The sequence below is a fragment of the Tursiops truncatus genome, chromosome 19, assembly GCF_011762595.2.
Source record: "Tursiops truncatus isolate mTurTru1 chromosome 19, mTurTru1.mat.Y, whole genome shotgun sequence".
NCBI classification, from domain to species: domain Eukaryota; kingdom Metazoa; phylum Chordata; class Mammalia; order Artiodactyla; family Delphinidae; genus Tursiops; species Tursiops truncatus.
This window is the reverse complement of record NC_047052.1, coordinates 48,131,500-48,151,307: the sequence shown is the minus strand read 5'-3', so window position 1 is coordinate 48,151,307 and position 19,808 is coordinate 48,131,500. Positions and strand designations below refer to the sequence as shown.

Below are 19,808 nucleotides of genomic sequence, written 5' to 3'. Positions count from 1 at the left end.
AAAAATTAACTCATGATGAATAAGAGACATAATGTAAAATGTAAATTTTAGAAAGAAACACAGGAGAAAATCTTCATGACCGTGGGTTAGGCAAAGAGGTCTTAGATATGATCCCCAAAACATGATTCAGAAAAGAAAAAAAGAAAAAAACCACACAAGTGGGACTTGGTCAAAATTTAAAACTTTTGCTGTCCTCGCCTTTTTGCAGGGAATCAGCCCTTCAAACCGGAGCTTATATTCCAGCTGGAGAGAGAAGAAGAGCTTTTGATGATGGAGACGGAGACCCAGAGAGAAGGGTGTTCAGGTGAGAACCATCCAGCAGTGACCCAGAAGCCAGAGAGCCCCTCCTGAAACATGAGTCAGAAAATGTCAGGCCCTGAGGTGTCTGTCCCCTCACCCCCTCTAGCTTTCCATATTCTAGCTCATTCATCCTGTCCCAGCTGCACTGGCCCATTGCTGCCCATCAGACCTGTCAGAATTCTGCTTCTGCTTCAGGTTACTTGGCTTGCTTTGCTCTGTGCCGTGACTGAGTGAATCGGTTAATGCACGTGTGGTCTTTCACTGTCTTCGGTCCTCCTTGAGGCAGCTAATAGGTATAGAATAAATCAGTGTGATGGAGGGATACTCCAGGGTATTGTTTGTCAACTGATGAATGCCTGTCCTAATTCTGTTCAGGTGTCCTTGAGTATTCATGGATAGGTAGCCATTATTCCTAAAAGATGAATAGCCAGTCAGCTAAGGGAAATATCAAAAATGATCAATGCCGGGCTTCCCTGGTGGCGCAGTGGTTGAGAGTCCACCTGCCGATGCAGGGGACACGGGTTCATGCCCCGGTCCGGGAAGATCCCACATGCCGCGGAGCGGATGGGCCCGTGAGCCATGGCCGCTGGGCCTGTGCGTCTGGAGCCTGTGCTCCGCAACGGGAGAGGCCACAACAGTGAAAGGCCCACGTAATGCAAAAAAAAAAAAAAAAAAGATCAAGGCCAACATTATAATTGACCCTTCCCATGCAGTAATTTCAAGTGAGACACTCTTGCATTAACTTCCTCATTCAGATGCCCAGCTCTTTATCTTCCCATTCTGTCCTCTCTTCTCACTGTTGCATCCCCTAACACCTAAACAGTCTCTTGACCTAGCTACGGTTTTTTAAAAAAATTTTATTCAATTTACTGAAATTAAAAAAAAAAAACAGTTCACCTATTTTTCCCATTCCCCAACCGCTGCCTCTTGCAACCAACAGTCTGTTCTCTGTATCTGTGAGCTTGGTTGGTTTTGTGTGTTTGTTGTGGGGTGGGGGGTGGTGACTTTAAGTTCCACATATAAGAGAGATTGAGCGGCATTTGTCTTCAAATACCTCAAGGTCTACCCGTATTGTTGCAAATGGCAAGATTTCATTTTTATTTATGGCTGAATTTTCTTTATCCATTCATCCATCAGTGGACACTTAGATTGTTTCCTTATCTTGACTATTGTAAATAATGCTGCAGTGTACATGGGGGTGCATATATTTTTTCTTTTTTTGTATGAATTTATTTATTTATTTTGCGCTGCGTTGGGTCTTTGTTGCCGTGCACGGGCTTTCTCTAGTTGCTGTGAGAGGGGGTTACTCTTCGTTGTGGTGTATGGGCTTCTCATTGCGGTGGCTTCTCTTTGTTGCGGAGCACAGGCTGTAGGCGTGTGAGCTTCAATAGTTGTGGCACGCAAGCTCAGTAGTTGTGGCTCGTGGGCTCTAGAGCACAGACTCAGTAGTTGTGGCGCACGGGCTTAGTTACTCCACGGCATGTGGAATCTTCCCGGACTGGGGCACGAACCCGTGTACCCTGCATCGGCAGGCGGACTCTCGGCCACTGCACCACCAGGGAAGCCCGGCAGGTGGATTCTTAATCACTGTGCCACCAGGGAAGCCCCATATATCTTTTCGAGTTACTGTTTTCGTTTTCTTCAGATAAATGCACAGAAGTAGAATTGCTGAATCATATGATAGTTCTATTTTTAATTTTTTGAGGACCCTCCATACTGATTTCCATAGTGGCTGCACCAACTTCCATTCCCACCAGTAGTGTACAAGGGCTCCCTCTCCTCCACATCCTTGCCACCATTTGTTATCTCTTGTCTTTTTGATAACAGACATCCTAACAGGTGGGAGGTGATAATCTCATTGTGGATTTGATTTGCATTTCCCTGATGATTAATGTTGTGGAGCATCTTTTTATGAACCTGTTGGCCATCTGTATGTCTTCTTTGGGAAAATGTCTATTCTGGTCTTCTGCCCATTTTTTAAATCAGATCGTTTGGTTTTTGCTGTTGAATTGTATGAGTTCTTTCTATATTTTGGATATAACCCCTTATCAAATATATGATTTGCACATATTTTTCTCCCATTCAGTAGTTTGCCTTTTAGTTTTATTGTTGGTTTTCTTAGCTGTGCAGAAGCTTCTTAGTTTGACTGTAGCCCCACTTGTTTATTTTTGCTTTTGTTTCTTTTGCTTTTGATGAAGGATAAAATGATTTTTGTCCTTCATTTTGTTAATGTGGTGTATCACACGTACTGATTTGCAGATGTCAAACCATCCTTGCATCCCTACAATAAATCCCATTTGATTTTGGTGTATGACCCTTTTAATGTGTTGTTGAATTCAGTTTGCTAACATTTTGTTTAGGATTTTTACATTATGTTCATCAGAGATATTGGCCTGTAATTTTCTTTTTGAAGTGGTACTTCCAAGTTGGACATATATGCGAGTCCAAACATTTTAGTAATGTTTTTGAGTCCTCAGACCCTGGTGTCAGAAGCCATGGTCACACCTGTGTAGCCAAGGATGCTCCTGGGTGAGAAGGAAAGTCAACTGAAAATTTCAAAACAAATTACTTCACTTCTATAATTTTTTGTTTCCATCTCAGTTAACATTCAGAGTCATAACAGGACTATACTCTCTAGAGCAGAGGTCAGCAAAGTTTTTCTCTAAAGGTCCAGATAGTGAATATTTTAGGCTTTGCTGGCCATATGTGGTCTCTGTCACATATTCTTCTTTGTTTTTTCTTACACCATTTAAAAAAATGTAAAATCTATTCTTGTTCTTAAGCTACACAAAAGCAGGGCTAGGGCCATAGTGTGCCAGTCCCCCTGCCTGATAGCATCAGTAGGAATGTAATGTCATATTTTAAAATATCTTTTTATTTAATTTTTTACATATACTAACATGTATATACCTTATATTAATGCAAAATTTTGAAAATGTACCTTCTTATTTTTAATATACTAATTTTTCTCCTTCATGGTACCTTGAGCAAGAAATCCCTCCCAATCTGAGATTATCTCTTTTTAAAAATAATCATCATTACATAATCCAATATGTGGCTATAACATGCATCATTTACCCATTTTTTAATTGATGGGCATTCATTTCTCTGCCGTCTCCCTTGTTTTTTTACTACTAATATAGAAAGTACAGCAATAAAAACCCCAATCCAAATGTCGTTGGGTACTAGTGATTTTATTTCTGTGGAATAAATTACCTGGTGACTCAGAGATTCAAACAGAAAAACCATCCTACTGAGCTGTTTTTTTTTGGCTGCGTCGGGTCTTAGTTGAGGCACATGGGATCTTTGTTGAAGCATGCGGGATATTTTCATTATGGCGCAGTCTCTTCGTTGCAGTGCTCAGGCTTCCCTCTGGTTGTAGTGTGCGGGTTTTCTCTCTAGTTGTGGCGTGCGGGCTCCAGGGTGCGTGGGCTCCAGAGCACGGCTCCATAGCTTACTGCACGCGGGTTCTCTCATTGAGGCGGGTTCTCTCATTGAGGCGGGTTCTCATGTGAGCTCAGTAGTTGTGGCTCACAGGCATAGTTGCCCCACGGCATGTGGGATCTTAGGTCCCTGACCGGGATCGAACCCACGTCCCCTGCATTGGAAGGTGGATTCTTTACCACTGGACCACCGGGGAAGTCCCCTTACTGAGCTTTAACTTTGGAGTTGTAACCAAGAGAGACATAATTATCCCCATTGACTTTCCTGCAGCCTCTAGGAGCTGATTTAATTGACGTGGGCAAAGAAATATTTTTAAAATGATAGTCTTAAAACCACTCTGTTAGCAGAAGAACTATCTCAGTTTCCACTAGGAAAGAGAATGATGTCAATAAATAATGGCTTCTTTTTTTTTTGGCTGTATTGGGTCTTCGTTGCTGCGCATGGGCTTTCTTTAGTTGTGGTGAGTGGGGGCTACTCTTCATTGCAGTGAGTGGGCTCTAGGTACATGGGAGTAGTGGCATGTGGGCTCAGTAGTTGTGGCTCACAGGCTCTAGAGCGCAGGCTCAGTAGTTGTGGCACACGGCCTTTGTTGCTCCGCAACATGTGAGATCTTCCTGGACCAGGGCTCGAACCATGTGCCCTGCATTGGCAGGTGGATCCCTAACCACTGCGCCACCAGGGAAGTCCCAATAATGGCTTCTTAACTGTCCATCTCCTTGCAAGATGTTCCAAGTCGCAACCCATCCATCTCTCCCAAAGTCATCATCTGCATAAATTTCCTAGTTTTTTTTCAGGCCAGGCAAGGAAGATTCAAGGTGAGAAAAACAAGAGTTAGGAAGACCAGCCCCTGTCTTTCTTTTCATCCCCTATTCAAAAATAAGTATCTATTTCTTCATCTTTATTTTGTACACATTAGCCATTAAATAAACAAATGTTAATGTAGATTTTAGACAGTTTTCAAGCCTTCATCCCCCTAAAGATCTAGTGTATAATTTCCAACTGGTGACCATTATAACCTGAAAAAAGTTGTACTCTCAGGTTTCATACATCCTGAGGGAAAGAAAGAATATATCTCAAGTGGTAATTTGTTCCCAGTATTTTGAAACTTCAGTCCATGTAGGCATGAAACTAAGAGGTACAAACCTACCTATTGATATTTTTCCAAGTTTCCGTATTTGAACTTTGCATTTGAGCCTTACAATTGTTTCATTACAAACTTTATACCTTCCTCAACTATTTACACCAGTGGTTTTCATACTTTTTTGGCCATGGCCTTCAGTATGTAATGTAACCCAGTACAGACCTAGGTGTGTATACATATCTGCAAGTCTGAAACAAGCATTTGTGCACTGATACCCTGACATGCAGTGCAACTGTGATATTTTCTGTCCTTTTTAAAATTGCATGTCACAGTCTATTAAATTGATCTTAAGCCTCACTAATGGTTTCCCACCATTAGTGTTCTTGTGCTCTTATAGGCTATTCATTCCAAATACATCCAGTAATATTCCATAATCTGTTTTCAGCCTTCTCTGCCAGTGATTAAATTTTGTCTTCTATTGGAAAGTGATAAGAAAAATAATTTTACTTGGAGTGAAAAAGATGATTTGTAGTCCATGTTTACATAAAATCAGCTTGTCAGTCCACATAAGTAAAATCTGTTTCATGGAATTGCCTGATTAATTTGATCAGAGGTGCAGAGTCCACAGCCTTTTAGAGCCACCTGCACCTGTTGCTGACATGAGGCTTCATGATCCCCAGGGGCTCTGAAAGGTGATCCTTTACCAACACTATACCTTAATGCTGCTGACTGCCACTGGTGCGATCTGAAACTCCCAGCAGGGATGGAAAGGGAAGTTTCTGGTCCGTAGAGCCAGGCAAGCATCATTGCTGTATAAACCAAGGGCTTCTGGGCTTTTTTTTTTTTCCCCATAGCAGATTATTCCTGTTTTTCATTTCCAGTGTCATCTCTAATTATAGCAAAACCATCTACTTCATTAACCAGGAGATACTTGCTTTTAGTAATCTCCTTCTTTCAAGTAATAAGGTGTTTCCTGCAAATTATCTTGCTTTTTCTTCTCTTTCCTTGGTAGTTTGCTGGTTCCAGCTAGATCTGAATACATTCCTGTCAGTAGTTCTGACGTAGCTGTTCTCAGCTATTTCCTTTGTTAATTTTAATTCCTTTATGGCTTAATTAGAATATCAAACATCACTGGGTTAAGAGTTTTTGAAGTCGTAACTTAACCTATATGTTAACCTTAACTAAACCTTAAGTTTTAATGCAACCTTTCATAAATACCTTATGATGTCTTACACATGCCAATCATGTTGATCTAGCATTACAATTCCTTGCCAGAATTTCCTTTTTAATAGAAAACTTACTACATTTGCATTAACTAACTGCAGACATAAAGTACATATGGGTAAAATAGCATGTTAATAAAATATGACCCATCTGTTTTTTAAATTATACATATGTTTAATTACTTTTTTCGTATAATTTTTAGATTACTTTTTTGATCATTACAGTGGTGACATCTGATCTCAGGCTGTGATAGGCTGGCCATTTTATGCTAGAATAGTCTTTGTTTTCTGCATTTCACTTCTTCTGTCTCCACCCCACATAACCCTGTTCTTGTTTTCAAACAGGCAGATCTCGGAGATATTGCAGGTTCAGTTCCAGAGCACTGCAATAAAGCAAATATTGCATATAAAGCAAGTCACAAATTTTTTGGTTTCCTAGTGCATATAAAAGTCATGTTTATACTATACTGTAGTTTACTAAGTGTGCAATAGCATTATGCTAAAAAAAACAATTCACATACCTTAACTAAAAAATACTTTATTGCTAAAAAATGCTAACCATCATCTGAGCCTTCAGTGAGTCATAGTAGTAACATCAAAGATCACAGATAACCATGACAAATATAATAATGAAAAAGTTTGAAATATTGTGAGAATTACCAAAATGTAACACAGAGACATGAAATGAGCAAATTCTGTTGGAAAAATAGTGCCAGTAGGCTTGCTCAACATAGGGTTGCCTTCAATTTGTAAGATACTCTACCTGTGAAGCACAATAAAGCAAAGCACAATAAAACAAGGTACGGAGTATATTTTTCCCTGTAGACTGAGTTAAAATGGCTTCTAAAGTGATAGCTTTGTGGCATAGATAGCTTTGTGGCATTGTTAATGTACTTGATTAGAAAGAACTCTTCTTCTCAAGCTCACATGGAACATTCACCAAGATAGACCATATTCTGAATCAAAAAACACACCTTAACAAATTTAAAAGAATAGAAATTATGCAGTGCCTGCTCTCAGACTGCAACGGAATTAAACTAGAAGTCAATAAATCAAATAACTGGAAAACCTCAAATGGAGATTAAACAATACACTTCCAAATAACACATGGCTCAAAGAAGAAATCTCAAGAGAAATTTTAAGGTAATTTGAACTACCTGAAAATGAAAACACAACCTACCAAAATTTGTGGGCTGCAGCAAAAGCACTGCTTAGAGGAAAAGTTATAGCATTGAATATATGTATTAGAAAAGAAGAAAGGTCTAAAATCAATCATCTAAGCTTCCACCTTAGGAAACTAGAAAAAGAAAAGCAAATTGTAAGCAGAAGAAAAGTAAGTAGAAGACAAGAATAAGAATTGGAAATAAGAAATCAGTAGAGAAAATCAATGAAACCAAAAGCTGGTTCTTTGAAAAGATGCCTAAAATGGATAAGCTTCTTAGCTAGGGTAAGAAAAAGAGACACAAATTACTAATATCACAGAAATGCAAATTACTAATATCAGAAATGAAAGAGGGAACATGACTACAGAACCTGTGGGCATTAAAAGAATAAAAAAGGAATACTATGAACAAACTCTGTGCCCACAAATTTGACAGCCTAGATGAAATAGACCAATTCCTTGAAAGACACATTTGCCGAAAGGAAAGTAAAGCTATTTACTTTATTTGACATGCCTCGTATACTGTGTCCCTTCATTTCATTATTCTATAAAATATTAATATAGTAATTGAAAGCTTTGCTTTTGAGAAACCAAAGACATCACTAGGCATTTTTTAAATTAATTTTTTATTGGAGTATAGTTGGTTGGCGTTTTATTTTTTAAAGTACTACTGAGATGAGTACTCATAGACATGCCGTAAAGTGTTACCCTGAAGTCGGTGAACTGCCCCAGATCCTGCTGCCACGCAATCATCAGTGTGGCCTTTTATTTTTAATTTTTTTATAAATTGGGCATAGGGTGGGGCTACAGGTAAGATTTTATACAAGAAAAACTACACCATTTATTTTCAAAATTAAAAAGGCACAATCCACAAGATTCTTGTGACGTTTGCTTTTCTCATCAGCAGGTGATATCTGAGTGTAGCCCTACCTCTCATACAGCCTTTCAACATTGCAGTAAAACTGCCATCACCAATTCCTTTCCCATGAAAAATAACTCAACACATATATGCACTTTCAGTTCTGTGAGTGAGAGTGACTCAAGCTGTGATCTATTCATTATGTGCTTATTGAGCAACTACTATTTGCTAGGAGTGTTACAGGCAGTGAGGGTAATGCTGTGTACACAGCGAAGTGCTTGTCCTTCTGGGTAATCCACCCCAGTGTGGAGAGACAGAAAAACACAAAGAATTATTATGTTTGAGGATAATGTTCATGTTATGAAAAGAATCCTATTTTACTGCTTCCCCCGCCCCCCGGATGCTGAAAGAGAATTAACGTACTGCCAAGTGTTAGGAGAGTGCACGTTATTACTTCAACCCCATTGGACCACCGGTCCTCAGGGAGTATACTTCTCTCACCAGGATATGAAGATCTGCTGCCTGCTGATAATCTGAGCTTTCATAACTAAGTGACAAGCCATTTCCACCCAAACATACCCATCTTCAACTCTTCTGGAGCCTCAAATTCCCTAAACATTAAAGTAATTTTCCAGCAAAATGGTGCAAGCCAAAGTCAGTGTTTGCTGAGTTTTGTTTGTTTGATAACAAAGGACACCTACTGGTGCCATAAAACTTGCCTATGCTTCCCTCAGCCTCCATTTTTTTCTGATGTCTTTGGAGTTGAATTCTGTCACCCGTGTTTTACATTCTGACCTGCACCATAGCCCTTGATAATTGCAAAATATCTTTTGAAAGGAGTTAAAGCTGATAATGGCTTACAGTGACTTAGAAGAGCTTATTAGTCTCATGAAGATAAAGAGCGAATTAGAGATAGGCAGTTTGATGCCTCAAGCATAAAGATCTACTTTTACCTTCATCTGCACAGCATTTAACATGCAGTCTTCTTAAAAACAAACAAAAATGTTACCATGCCCATTACTATCAGGGCAAAAAGCATTTATCCATTTGAAACTATGCTCTTTCCGATTTGAGACTATCCCCTTCTGTTTTCTTGAAATCTCCAGGCAGCCCATGATAATATGTGTATGGTTTAACTAGGAATTTTGAACAGGGCCGCCATCTTCGATGTCCAGGTTGTGTTGCAAAGCCCTGATTTTGAGGCACGCAGATAGCCTGAATTCTGTGGATCCTACTTATATTCCTGGTGTAGCCAAAGATGAGCCATTTTCTAAGTATCATCAGAGGTAGTAACATGAATTTTCCTCCAGTTTATTGAAGTTGCATATCATCATCTAAGTGCAAAATCTTGAAATCTCTGAATAAAAGCATTCACTGTGTACACGTCTAAAATCTCTTTATTCTTATAGGAACCAAGAGTCAACATAATATGGAAAGTATTCAAGAAGTGGGATTAAGCTGCCTTTCCCCCAAAGAGCTTTCCACCTGGCAGACCTGGCAACAAGGTGCAGGCAGGTTAACTGGGTGTCAAGATTCGATGAAAATTTTTCAAGAGAATATTTCTCAGCTGCAAAAACAAGGCGATTCCCCCTGCCAAGTTTGGGCAGGAATACCGATTCAGATTTCTGAAGATGAGAACTACGTATTGACTCATATAGGAGATGGTTCCCATGACATAAAAAGTCAAGAATTTCCCTCTTGGAGAGCCCAGCATTCCTGGAGGAAAATGTATCTTACAGAGTCACGTAATTATCAGTGTAGATGTCAGAAAATTTCCATGAAAAATGATTTCTGTATGTCTGAAAGTATCAGTTGGATCTCACATCACAATGATAATCTGGGTGTACACAGAACAGAAAAAATCTATAGCTGCCATGACTGTGGAGAAGATGTCATGAAGGTTTCATTGCTTAATCAAGACTTAATTCAGACAGGGCAAAAGCCCTACCCTGGTAATGAGTACAGAAAAGCCTTCAACAATGACTCCAGTTCTGAAGTTCTTCAGCAGTTACACTTAGAAGGCAAGCCCTGTACCTACAGTCCATGTGGAAAGGACTGTAGTTACAGTTCAGTTCTTCATACTCATCAAAGTGTTTGTAGAGGAGATAACTGTGTTTCTGAGAGTTCACATCTGCAATGCCATCAGAAAGTACAAGCAGAGGAGGTGGCATTTAAATATGAATATGGTGAGAATGTCAATCAGTGTTCCTCTCATAACACATATGAACTCACTCACACAGGAGAGGTGTCCAACAGATGCAACATTTATGAGAAGGGCTTCAGTCATAGCTTAGACCTTAGTAGTAGTTTTAGGGTCCATACTGAGCAGGAGCCCTATGAATTTGAGGAGAATGGGAATGCCTTTAACCAGAATTCTTGCCTTCGAACCCATCAGAAAATCCAAACTGAAGAGAAACTATACACAGATGTGGAGTGTGAGAAGGGTTTCATTTGTAACTCAGATTGTAACATTCAGCACAGAGTTCACATGGAAGAGATTCCGTATAATTCTGAGGTGTGTGGTAATGGCTTCAGTCTGGCCTCACATTTTCAAGACCTTCAGATAGTCCACACTAGGGAACAACCATATAAACATTATACATGTGGTAACAGCTTCAGCCACAATTCATACCTTCAAGGCCATCAGAAAATTCACATTGGAGAGAAACCTTACAAGGGGTGTGGGAACGGCTTCAATTGGAATTCAAAACCTAAAGATCATCAGAGAGTCCACACTGGAGAGAAGCCATACAAATGCAACGCATGTGGTAAAGTCTTCAGTCACAGATCAATTCTTAATGTTCATCAGAGGGTCCACACGGGAGAGAAACCTTTTAAATGTGAGGAGTGTGATAAGGGATTCAGTCGGAGTTCATACCTTCAAGCCCATCAGAGAGTCCACACTGGAGAGAAACCATACAAGTGTGAGGAGTGTGGGAAGGGATTCAGTCGGAGTTCATACCTTCAAGGCCATCAGAGAGTTCACACTGGAGAGAAACCATACAAGTGTGAGGAGTGTGGGAAGGGGTTCAGTCGGAGTTCACACCTTCAAGGCCATCAGAGAGTTCACACTGGAGAAAAGCCATTCAAGTGTGAGGAGTGCGGGAAGGGATTCAGTTGGAGCTTTAATCTTCAAATTCATCAGAGGGTTCACACAGGAGAGAAACCCTATAAGTGTGGAGAATGTGATAAGGGCTTCAGTAAGGCCTCAACTCTTCTGGCCCATCAGAGAGTCCACACAGGAGAGAAGCCATACCAATGTGATGAGTGTGGTAAGAGCTTCAGTCAGAGATCGTACCTTCAAAGCCATCAGAGTGTCCACACTGGCGAGAGACCATATATATGTGAGGTATGTGGGAAGGGCTTCAGTCAGAGAGCATATCTTCAAGGTCATCAGAGAGTCCACACCAGAGTGAAGCCATACAAATGTGAGATGTGTGGGAAGGGCTTTAGTCAGAGCTCACGCCTTGAAGCACATCAGAGGGTCCACACAGGAGGGAAACCGTACAAATGTGAGGTGTGCACAAAGGGTTTCAGTGAAAGTTCACGCCTTCAAGCGCATCAGAGGGTCCACACAGAAGGGAGGCCCTATAAATGTGAACAGTGCGGTAAGGGTTTCAGTGGGTTTTCAAGTCTTCAAGCCCATCACAGAGTCCACACTGGGGAAAAGCCATACAAATGTGAGGTGTGTGGTAAGGGCTTCAGTCAGAGATCAAACCTCCAGGCTCATCAGAGAGTCCACACGGGAGAGAAACCATACAGATGTGATGCGTGTGGTAAGGGTTTCCGTTGGAGCTCAGGTCTTCTAATTCATCAAAGAGTCCATAGTGGTGATACATTCTATAAAAGTGAAGAGTATGGTAAGGATTATCTTTCTTCAGAGAATCCATACAAAAGTGAAATTCTGTAAAATGGTATTCTATTGCGTTCTGAAGTCCTCAAACGAGAGCTGAAATTTTCCGTTCACTCCAGTTCTTAAAGTAGAAAAAGAATTTCTTTCATGAAAAGGTAATGTTTCTGCCCAACATCAACATTCACAATAGTCAGGAGACCACACAGCAGAGACATCTAACGAGAGGGGTTCCATACGGGATTTTGTGAGAACGTTAACATGTCATTGCACGTTACTTTAAGCAGTTGTTGCACTAGGGCTTAAACAAGATACGAGTATAGTCAGGATTTTAACAGAAGCACAGTGATGAGCGTGCCTAAATCCACGTCCACTGGAATGTAAAGTTAACGAGAGAAGGGGCTTCATGCATTGTGAAGTCTCCAAAGCCACGACACTGCATAACTCAATATTAGGTGCTCAGTACTTTTTGTTAAATGACTAAAAGTGTGTAAAGGTATCATGTTTGGAATTTTTATTAAGCTTATTTTCTCCAAAAAGTCATTTAAAAATGTATTTGGAGGAGGAATACTGCAAGTAATGTAAGCACTTCAAGTAAATATTATTTGAAATGTATCAGCAATATCGCTATCTGAAACTACATGAATTTGGTTGTAACCCTTTTGGGAATGGTTCTCTCCATTTGTCCCTTGTGTAAGCAGGGATGAACTGAATTTCTTACCATTTGGTCTCTTTCTCTACAGTATACTATTCATTCAAGTTTAGCTGTGAGTATGTACACCTGTGTGCACTTTAAAGGACAATACAAACTGTTAAAACAATGTTTCTGGTTAACTTTACAAAAATGGAACACTGCATTTCACATAATTGAATTTTTACTCCTGCCCTGTGTGTTAGGACAGAGTTTTACTGTAATATTTGGAAAGTGGCAGAAATGGTTACTAATGACAAATACTTTCTTAATAAATGTCAAAATTACAATACTTGGTTTTTTAGTCTCCATATTTCCATCAAAATCCTTTTGATCTGACTGATTTCTAGGCGTTATAGCCTTTGTCCAATTCAGACCTCCTTAGGCAGGATCTGTGACAAGTTTGGAGGACTTTAATTTTGTCAAGTTTCACATCTCCATACTTCTTCCACTCACACAAAGAAAGAAAAATATCAATATTTTTTTATTGAAGTATAGTTGATTTACAATGTTATGTTAATTACTGCTGTACAGCAAAATGATTCAGTTATACATACATATACATTCTATTTTTTATTCTTTTCCATTATGATATATCATAGGATATTGAATATAGTTCTCTGCTATACAGTAGGACCTTATCCATTCTATATATAAAAGCTTATATCTGCTAACCCTAACCTCCCACTCCATCCCTCCCTCAACCCCCTTCCCCTTGGCAACTACCAGTCTGTTCTCTATGTCTGTGACTCTGTTTCCATTTCATAGATAGGTTCTTCTGTGTCATATTTTAGATTCCACATAAAAGTGATATCATATGTTACTTGTCCTTCGCTTTCTGACTTACTTCACTTAGTATGATAATCTCTACTTACATCCATGTTGCTACAAATGGCATTATTTTCTTCTTTTCTATGGCTGAGTAGTACTCCATTGTATGTATGTGCCACATCTTCTTTATCCATTCACCTGTTGATGGACATTTAGGTTGTTTCCATGTCTTGGCTTTGTGAATAGTGCTGCTATGAATATAGGGGGTGCATGTATCTTTTTGAATTATAGTTTTGTCTAGATATATGCCCAGACGTGGGATTGGTAGATCATATGGTAATTCTATTTTTAGTAAAGAAAGGAAAAATATTGAATTTTTCTAAACATTTTTTCAAATGTATTGATTATTAGGATAAGATTTCCTTTTACTTGCTAGTCTCTGTCTTCAAGAACAATGCATTTTGTTGGAGGGAGTGAAAAATACAAGTTTGTTAGAGAAGAGTCATACAATATGTATCAAAGTGTAAAGTGTACGTACCCATCTGGAAATCATAGAATAATAATTTAAGGTAAAGCAGTTTTAACAGAAAGGATGTGTACATAAGGGTAATTTTTTAAATTGGAAATTAATAAGAGTTTAGATAAATATCTTTGTGTTCCTATAATATGGAGCTACAGAAAGTATGAAATCAATCTAAAATGACAGAGAAGACTCACACATCTTGTTTAGTAAAAATGCGGATTGTACCTTCATAATATCCAGTTATCTTAGGTCTGTATACATATATGTTCAAATACATGCTTAATAGATTATCTGTGAAAGATTACTCACTGTCCTGTATACAGTGGTTTTCTGTGGCAAGCAGAATTTTGGCTTAGTCTTTCTTGTACTTTATTTTTAAAAATTCACAGTTAACATTTTACCAAAGCAATAAACTACTGAGATATTGTCCCTTATAGTTAAGAACTCATAATGTGATCACTCTATTTCATTAGATGGCATCAAAAAGTCTCTAGAGAGTACAGATAAATTAGGTGTTAGCAGCTTTACCTTTCTATAAAATTTCTTTAGGTCTCAAAGCACATGCAGCCTTAAATCTCCTAGTACAATTCAGTAGTAGTATAAATTGGTGCACCATAGTTTTTCTGTCAGATTTCAGCCCGTTGGGTGAATGGGGCGACCAAGGCACTGGCTTAACCTGGCTTCCAAGGTGCTAGTTCAAGTTTCACAGTATCATCAGAAATTCAGGGCTTCTAATGCATTTCTTTACTACGATCACTTCCAAAGGAAGATCATGAGAGCTCATGGTGGTTTTATCAGTTAGGATGCTTTTAGTTGTAGGTAACAAAATGTAGTTCAGAATTGCTTAAACCAAAAATGTTTCTCAGTTCATATAAGTGAAGAGATGTAGGTAAGGTAAGACTTGGGTCTGGGTCAGTCAAGGAGACTTTATTCTGCTTTAAGTCTCTTACCTCTGTCCTTTTATGTGAACTCTTGTCTTCAGTTTGCTCACAAATGAAAGTATCGCCTGCTTTATTGTTCACAGCCTAGAGGAGAGAGTTTGTCTCATTTTTAGTGTTACGTAGTCCTAGCTCCCCCAAATTCACAAGGTGTCTGATCTCTCCAATCCCCACTCAAGACTAAGACTAAACCAAGACAATACAGAACATTCCTGGTCCCCATAAACATGCTAGCTTTCTCCTAGTGACAAGCAATAGCAGGCTACATTGGGGAAAAGGCAAGAACATGGACAGAGAATCCTTCTGTGGCACAGGTGCATAGGGATAGCCAAAAGCTGAAGGTGGAGAAGGAACATTGAGGAAAATCCTCCAGCACTCCAGCCCCCACCCTAAGCACAAGGTAACATTAGAAAATTTTGAAGCAGTGTACTGAAGATAACTATTGCAACAACAGAATCCAATTTCAACTTAATTCCTGACCAGACTGATTCAACACCCCACCCTAACATCCTAGCAGAACAGGTGTGCCCAGTTCCAGGCAAAAATACTATTTATTTCAGTCTCTACTGTTTGATACATGGTACCTTGCATTCAGTAAAACCTTACAAGATTAAAAAAAATAATAACCCTCTGCCAAGAGACAGCAGACCAATCAATAAAACCACACTTAGAGATGACTATATTTTGGAAATGCCAGAGAATTTTATATGACTGGTTGATGTGTTAAATGCTTTCATGAAAAGGGCAGACAATATACATGAACAGATGAGGGAATTTCAGTGGAAATTAATATAGAATCAAATGGGAAATGCTAGAAAAGAAAATTTATCACAAAGGATGATTTTGAAGGACTTGTAAGTAGGCTAAACACAGCTGAGAAAAGTGTCAAAGAACTTGAATAAAGGCTAATCAAAATCATCCTACCTGAAACAAAAAGTGTAAAGAAAACAGAATAGAGTATCCAAGAACTACGGGGAAACTTTTTGTGGTCAAACTTACGTATAATTGGAAACCCAGGGTGAAAGGAGAGAGAGAATGAGAAGAAAAATATTTCAAGAGATAGTGGCTGCGAATATTTTTAAAATAACAAAAGACTTCACCGAATCCAAGAACTCAAGAATACACAAGCAGAATTTTAAAACAAACAATGCAAAAACCAAAAAACTAGGCACATTATTGCCAAACAGCAGCATTGAACAATGCAGGAAATATTGACAGAAAAAGGTCACATTACATACAAAGAACAGAGATGAGGAAGAGAGGAGACTTCCCATCAAAAACCATGTAAGCCAGAAGGGACTTCCCTGGTGGTCCAGTGGTAAAGAATCCGCCTTCCATGCAGGGGACACAGGTTCAATAACTGGTCAGGAAACTAAGATCCCACGTGCTGCAGGGCAACTAAGCCTGTGCACCACAACTACTGAGCTTGTGTGCCTCAACCAGAGAGCCTACATGCCGCAAACTACAGAGCCCATGCCCTCTGGAACCCACTCGCCACAACTACAGAGCCCCTGTGCCCTGGAGCCTGTGCACCACAACTAGAGAATAGAAAACCCGTGCACCACAACTAGAGAGAAGCCTGTGTGCCACAACGAAGAGCCCACATGCTGCAACCAAAGATCCCACATGCCTCAACAAAGATCCCGTGTGCCGCAACTAAGACCCAACACAGCCATAAATAAATAAATAAAACTAGAGAGATTTCTTCTCCCCCCAACTTAAAGGAAAAAAACCAGGGGCTAAAATCCAGGGGCTTCCCTGATGGTGCAGTGGTTAAGAATCCACCTGCCAATGCAGGAGATCCGGGTTCGAGCCCTGGTCTGGGAAGGTCCCACATGCCTCAGAGCAACTAAGCCCATGTGCCACAACTACTGAGCCTGTGCTCTAGAGTCTGCTAGCCACAACTACTGAAGCCCGCATGCCTAGAGCCCATGTTCCACAACAAGAGAAGCCACTGCAATGAGAAGCCAGTGCACCACAACAAAGAGTAGCCCCTGCTCACCACAACTAGAGAAAGCCCGCATGCAGCAATGAAGACCCAATGCAGCCAAAAATAAATAAATAAAAATTTTAAAAAAAGTAAGCCAGAAGACATTGGAGTAACATCTTTAATATTCTGAAACAAAACACTGTGAATCAAAAATTCCAAGCCCAATGAAAAAATCTTCCAAAAAAGTATGCAAAATAAAGACATTTTCATATGAACAAAAGTTAATAGAATATACTGCCAGCAGATCTGCACTACAAGAAGTATTAAAGGAATTTTCCATAGGCTGGAAGAGTATCATACCAGAAACAGACTTGGATCTAATAAAGAAGTTTTAAAATGGTTAAAAAGGAAGTAAAATATAAAATAATTTTTCTTATTTCTAATCACTGGAAAATACAACTTCTAAAGCAAAAACAGGAGCAAAGTTTTGTGAGTTTATAGCATATATAAAAATAAAATGTAACGATACCACAAAACAGGGCAGAGAAATTGGAAGTAGCTGTCATATACTATGTGAATGGGCATCATATTATTAGAAAGTAGACTGAAAAATAATAGATGCATATTATAAGCCCTTGAGCAACCATTTAAAAAATTTAAGTGGCATATAACTAATAAGCCAGTAGTGGAGATAAGTTGGAATTCTAAAAGATAATCCAAAAGCAGACAGGAAAATTGAACAAATAACACATGGCACAAATAGGAAACAATTAGCATGATGGTAGGTTCAAATCCAGTGATATCAAAAATTACATTAAATGTAAATGTTCTAAACACACCACTTAAAACAGAGTTTGTCAGATTGGATTAAAAAGCAAGACCCAACTATATGCTTTATGTTTTCTACAAGAAACCCTTTTTAAATATAAAGAGATAAGTAGATTTAAAGACTAGGATGGAAAAAGTCATGCCATGCTAAAATTAGTTAAAAGAAAGCTGGAGGGGACTTCCCTGGTGGCACAGTGGTTAAGAATCCGCCTGCCAATGCAGGGGACACGGATTCGAGCCCTGGTCTGGGAAGGTCCCACATGCTGCAGAGCAGTTAAACCCATGTGCCACAACTACTGAAGCCCACATGCCTAGAGCCTGTGCTCTGCAACAAGAGAAGCCACCTCAATGAGAAGCCTGCACACCGCAACAAAGAGTAGCCCCCGCTAGCTGCAAGTAGAGAAAGCCTGCGCACAGCAACGAAGATCCAACACAGCAATAAAGGGAGGGAGGGAGGGAGGGAGGAAGGAAGGAAGGAAAGAAAAAAAGAAAGCTGGACTAGCTATATTAATATCAACAAAGAATTCATACAAGGAATATTACCAAGGATATACCAGGAAGACTTGCAGTGCCAAATGTGTATGCATCTAACAACAGAGCTTCAAGATTCATGAAAAAAACCTGGTAGAAAACCACAAGTATAGTTGGAGACCTCAGTAGTTATGTTAGTAATTGATAAAAACAAGATGACAACATCAACAAAGACAGAGAAGGCTTGAACAACACTTCTACCCAACTTAACTTATTTGCCATTTAGAGAACACTTCATCCAACAGTGATCAAGTACACATTCGTTTCAAGTGCATTTGGAATATTCACCAAGATAAATCATATTCTGGGCCATAAAACAAGCCATGCCAAGTTTAAAAGAAGTAAAACTATACAGTGTTCTCTGACCCCAAAGTAATTAAACTACATTGAGCAAGTGATACCTGTTGCCTCCCACCTGGAGCAGCCATCCCAGAGTGTGCACCCACTGCATGGTTTCTAGGTGTTGAGGTCCCCGTGAATATTAGGAACACCTTTGTGCCTATAAATTTGACAATTTAATCAAAATGTACAAGTTCCTTGAAAGACACAAATTACCCATGCATACACATGAAGTAGACAACCTGAATAGCCCTGTATCTCCTGAAGAAGTTGAATTTACAGATTAAAAACCAACAAAGACAATTTAGGGACAGATGATTTTACTGGCAAATTCTAGCCAAACATAAGGGAAAAAATGATTCTAATTCTACCAAAAAAAGCTTCAAAAAAAAATAGAAGTGAAACCTTTCTAAGTTATTTTACAAAGCTAGCATTACCCTGATAACAAAATCCAACAGTGACATTATAAGAACAGAAAACTATTGACTAATATCCTTCATGAACAAAGTCACAAAAATTCTCAATGAAATATTATCATATTCAGCAATTTATAAAAAGTATAATGCATCATGAAAGTGGTATAGATTCTGGAAATGCAGATTGTTTCAATATATGAAAATCAAACTGCCTAATTCACTGTATCCACAGAAAAAAAGAAGAAAAAGATGAAGGAAAAGCATTTGACAAAATTGAACATCCATTTATGACTTCAGACAAAAAGAAACACCTAGGAATCAAAGGGAGCCTTCCTTGAGCTGATAAAGAATGTTGACAAAATACTGATAACATCATTTTTAATGGTGAAAGATTGAATAATTTTCACCCAAAGTTTGGAAACAAGTCAAAGATTTCTATTCTCACCACCATGTCAACATCATACAGGAGCTAATAGCCAGTGCACTGAAGTGAGAAAAAGAAAAGATATACAGATAGGAAAGGAAAAAATAAAACTATTTGCAGAAGACAAGATTCTCTATGTAGAAAAGTCCAAAGAATCAACAGAAAAGCTAGTAGAAATGGTGAGTTTAGCAAAGTCATAGGAAACAAAGTAAATATACAAAATCACTATGTTAGTCTTAAACTACTGGAAACTGAGATTAAGAAAGAAAAAAGCAGTACCAGTTCAGTAGCCCCAAATATATAATTTGTGTGTGTTTTGGTAGGTGGGGGGGGGGGGTGAGTGTGTGTGATCTCTATGCTGCATACTATGAAATACTGATGAAAGATTTAGAAGACTACTCGAAGAGATGTGACCTGTTCCATGGAATGGAAGACTCAATATTGTTAAGCCATTTATCCTAAGTTGATCTATAAGTGCAACATAGTCCCACTCAGTAT

At 39.1% G+C, this 19,808-nt stretch overlaps 2 protein-coding genes across 4 annotated transcripts in view; both read left to right on the top strand.

Annotated features, from left to right (window-relative positions):
* The window catches only part of LOC101329707 (uncharacterized), a 30,780-nt gene extending 17,880 nt beyond the window's left edge, over positions 1-12,900 (top strand). For all 3 annotated transcript variants that reach the window (XM_073795928.1, XM_033846373.2, XM_073795927.1), the window contains 2 exons: positions 209-304; positions 9,479-12,900. In XM_073795928.1, the coding sequence (XP_073652029.1) occupies positions 209-304; positions 9,479-11,979 (2,597 nt within the window). In that variant the 3' untranslated portion in view covers positions 11,980-12,900. The remainder of the gene's footprint in view (positions 1-208; positions 305-9,478) is intronic.
* The window catches only part of ZNF235 (zinc finger protein 235), an 82,640-nt gene continuing 63,064 nt past the window's right edge, over positions 233-19,808 (top strand). The window contains exon 1 of the mRNA XM_019932940.3: positions 233-304. The gene's annotated coding sequence lies outside the window, so the exon portion shown is untranslated. The remainder of the gene's footprint in view (positions 305-19,808) is intronic.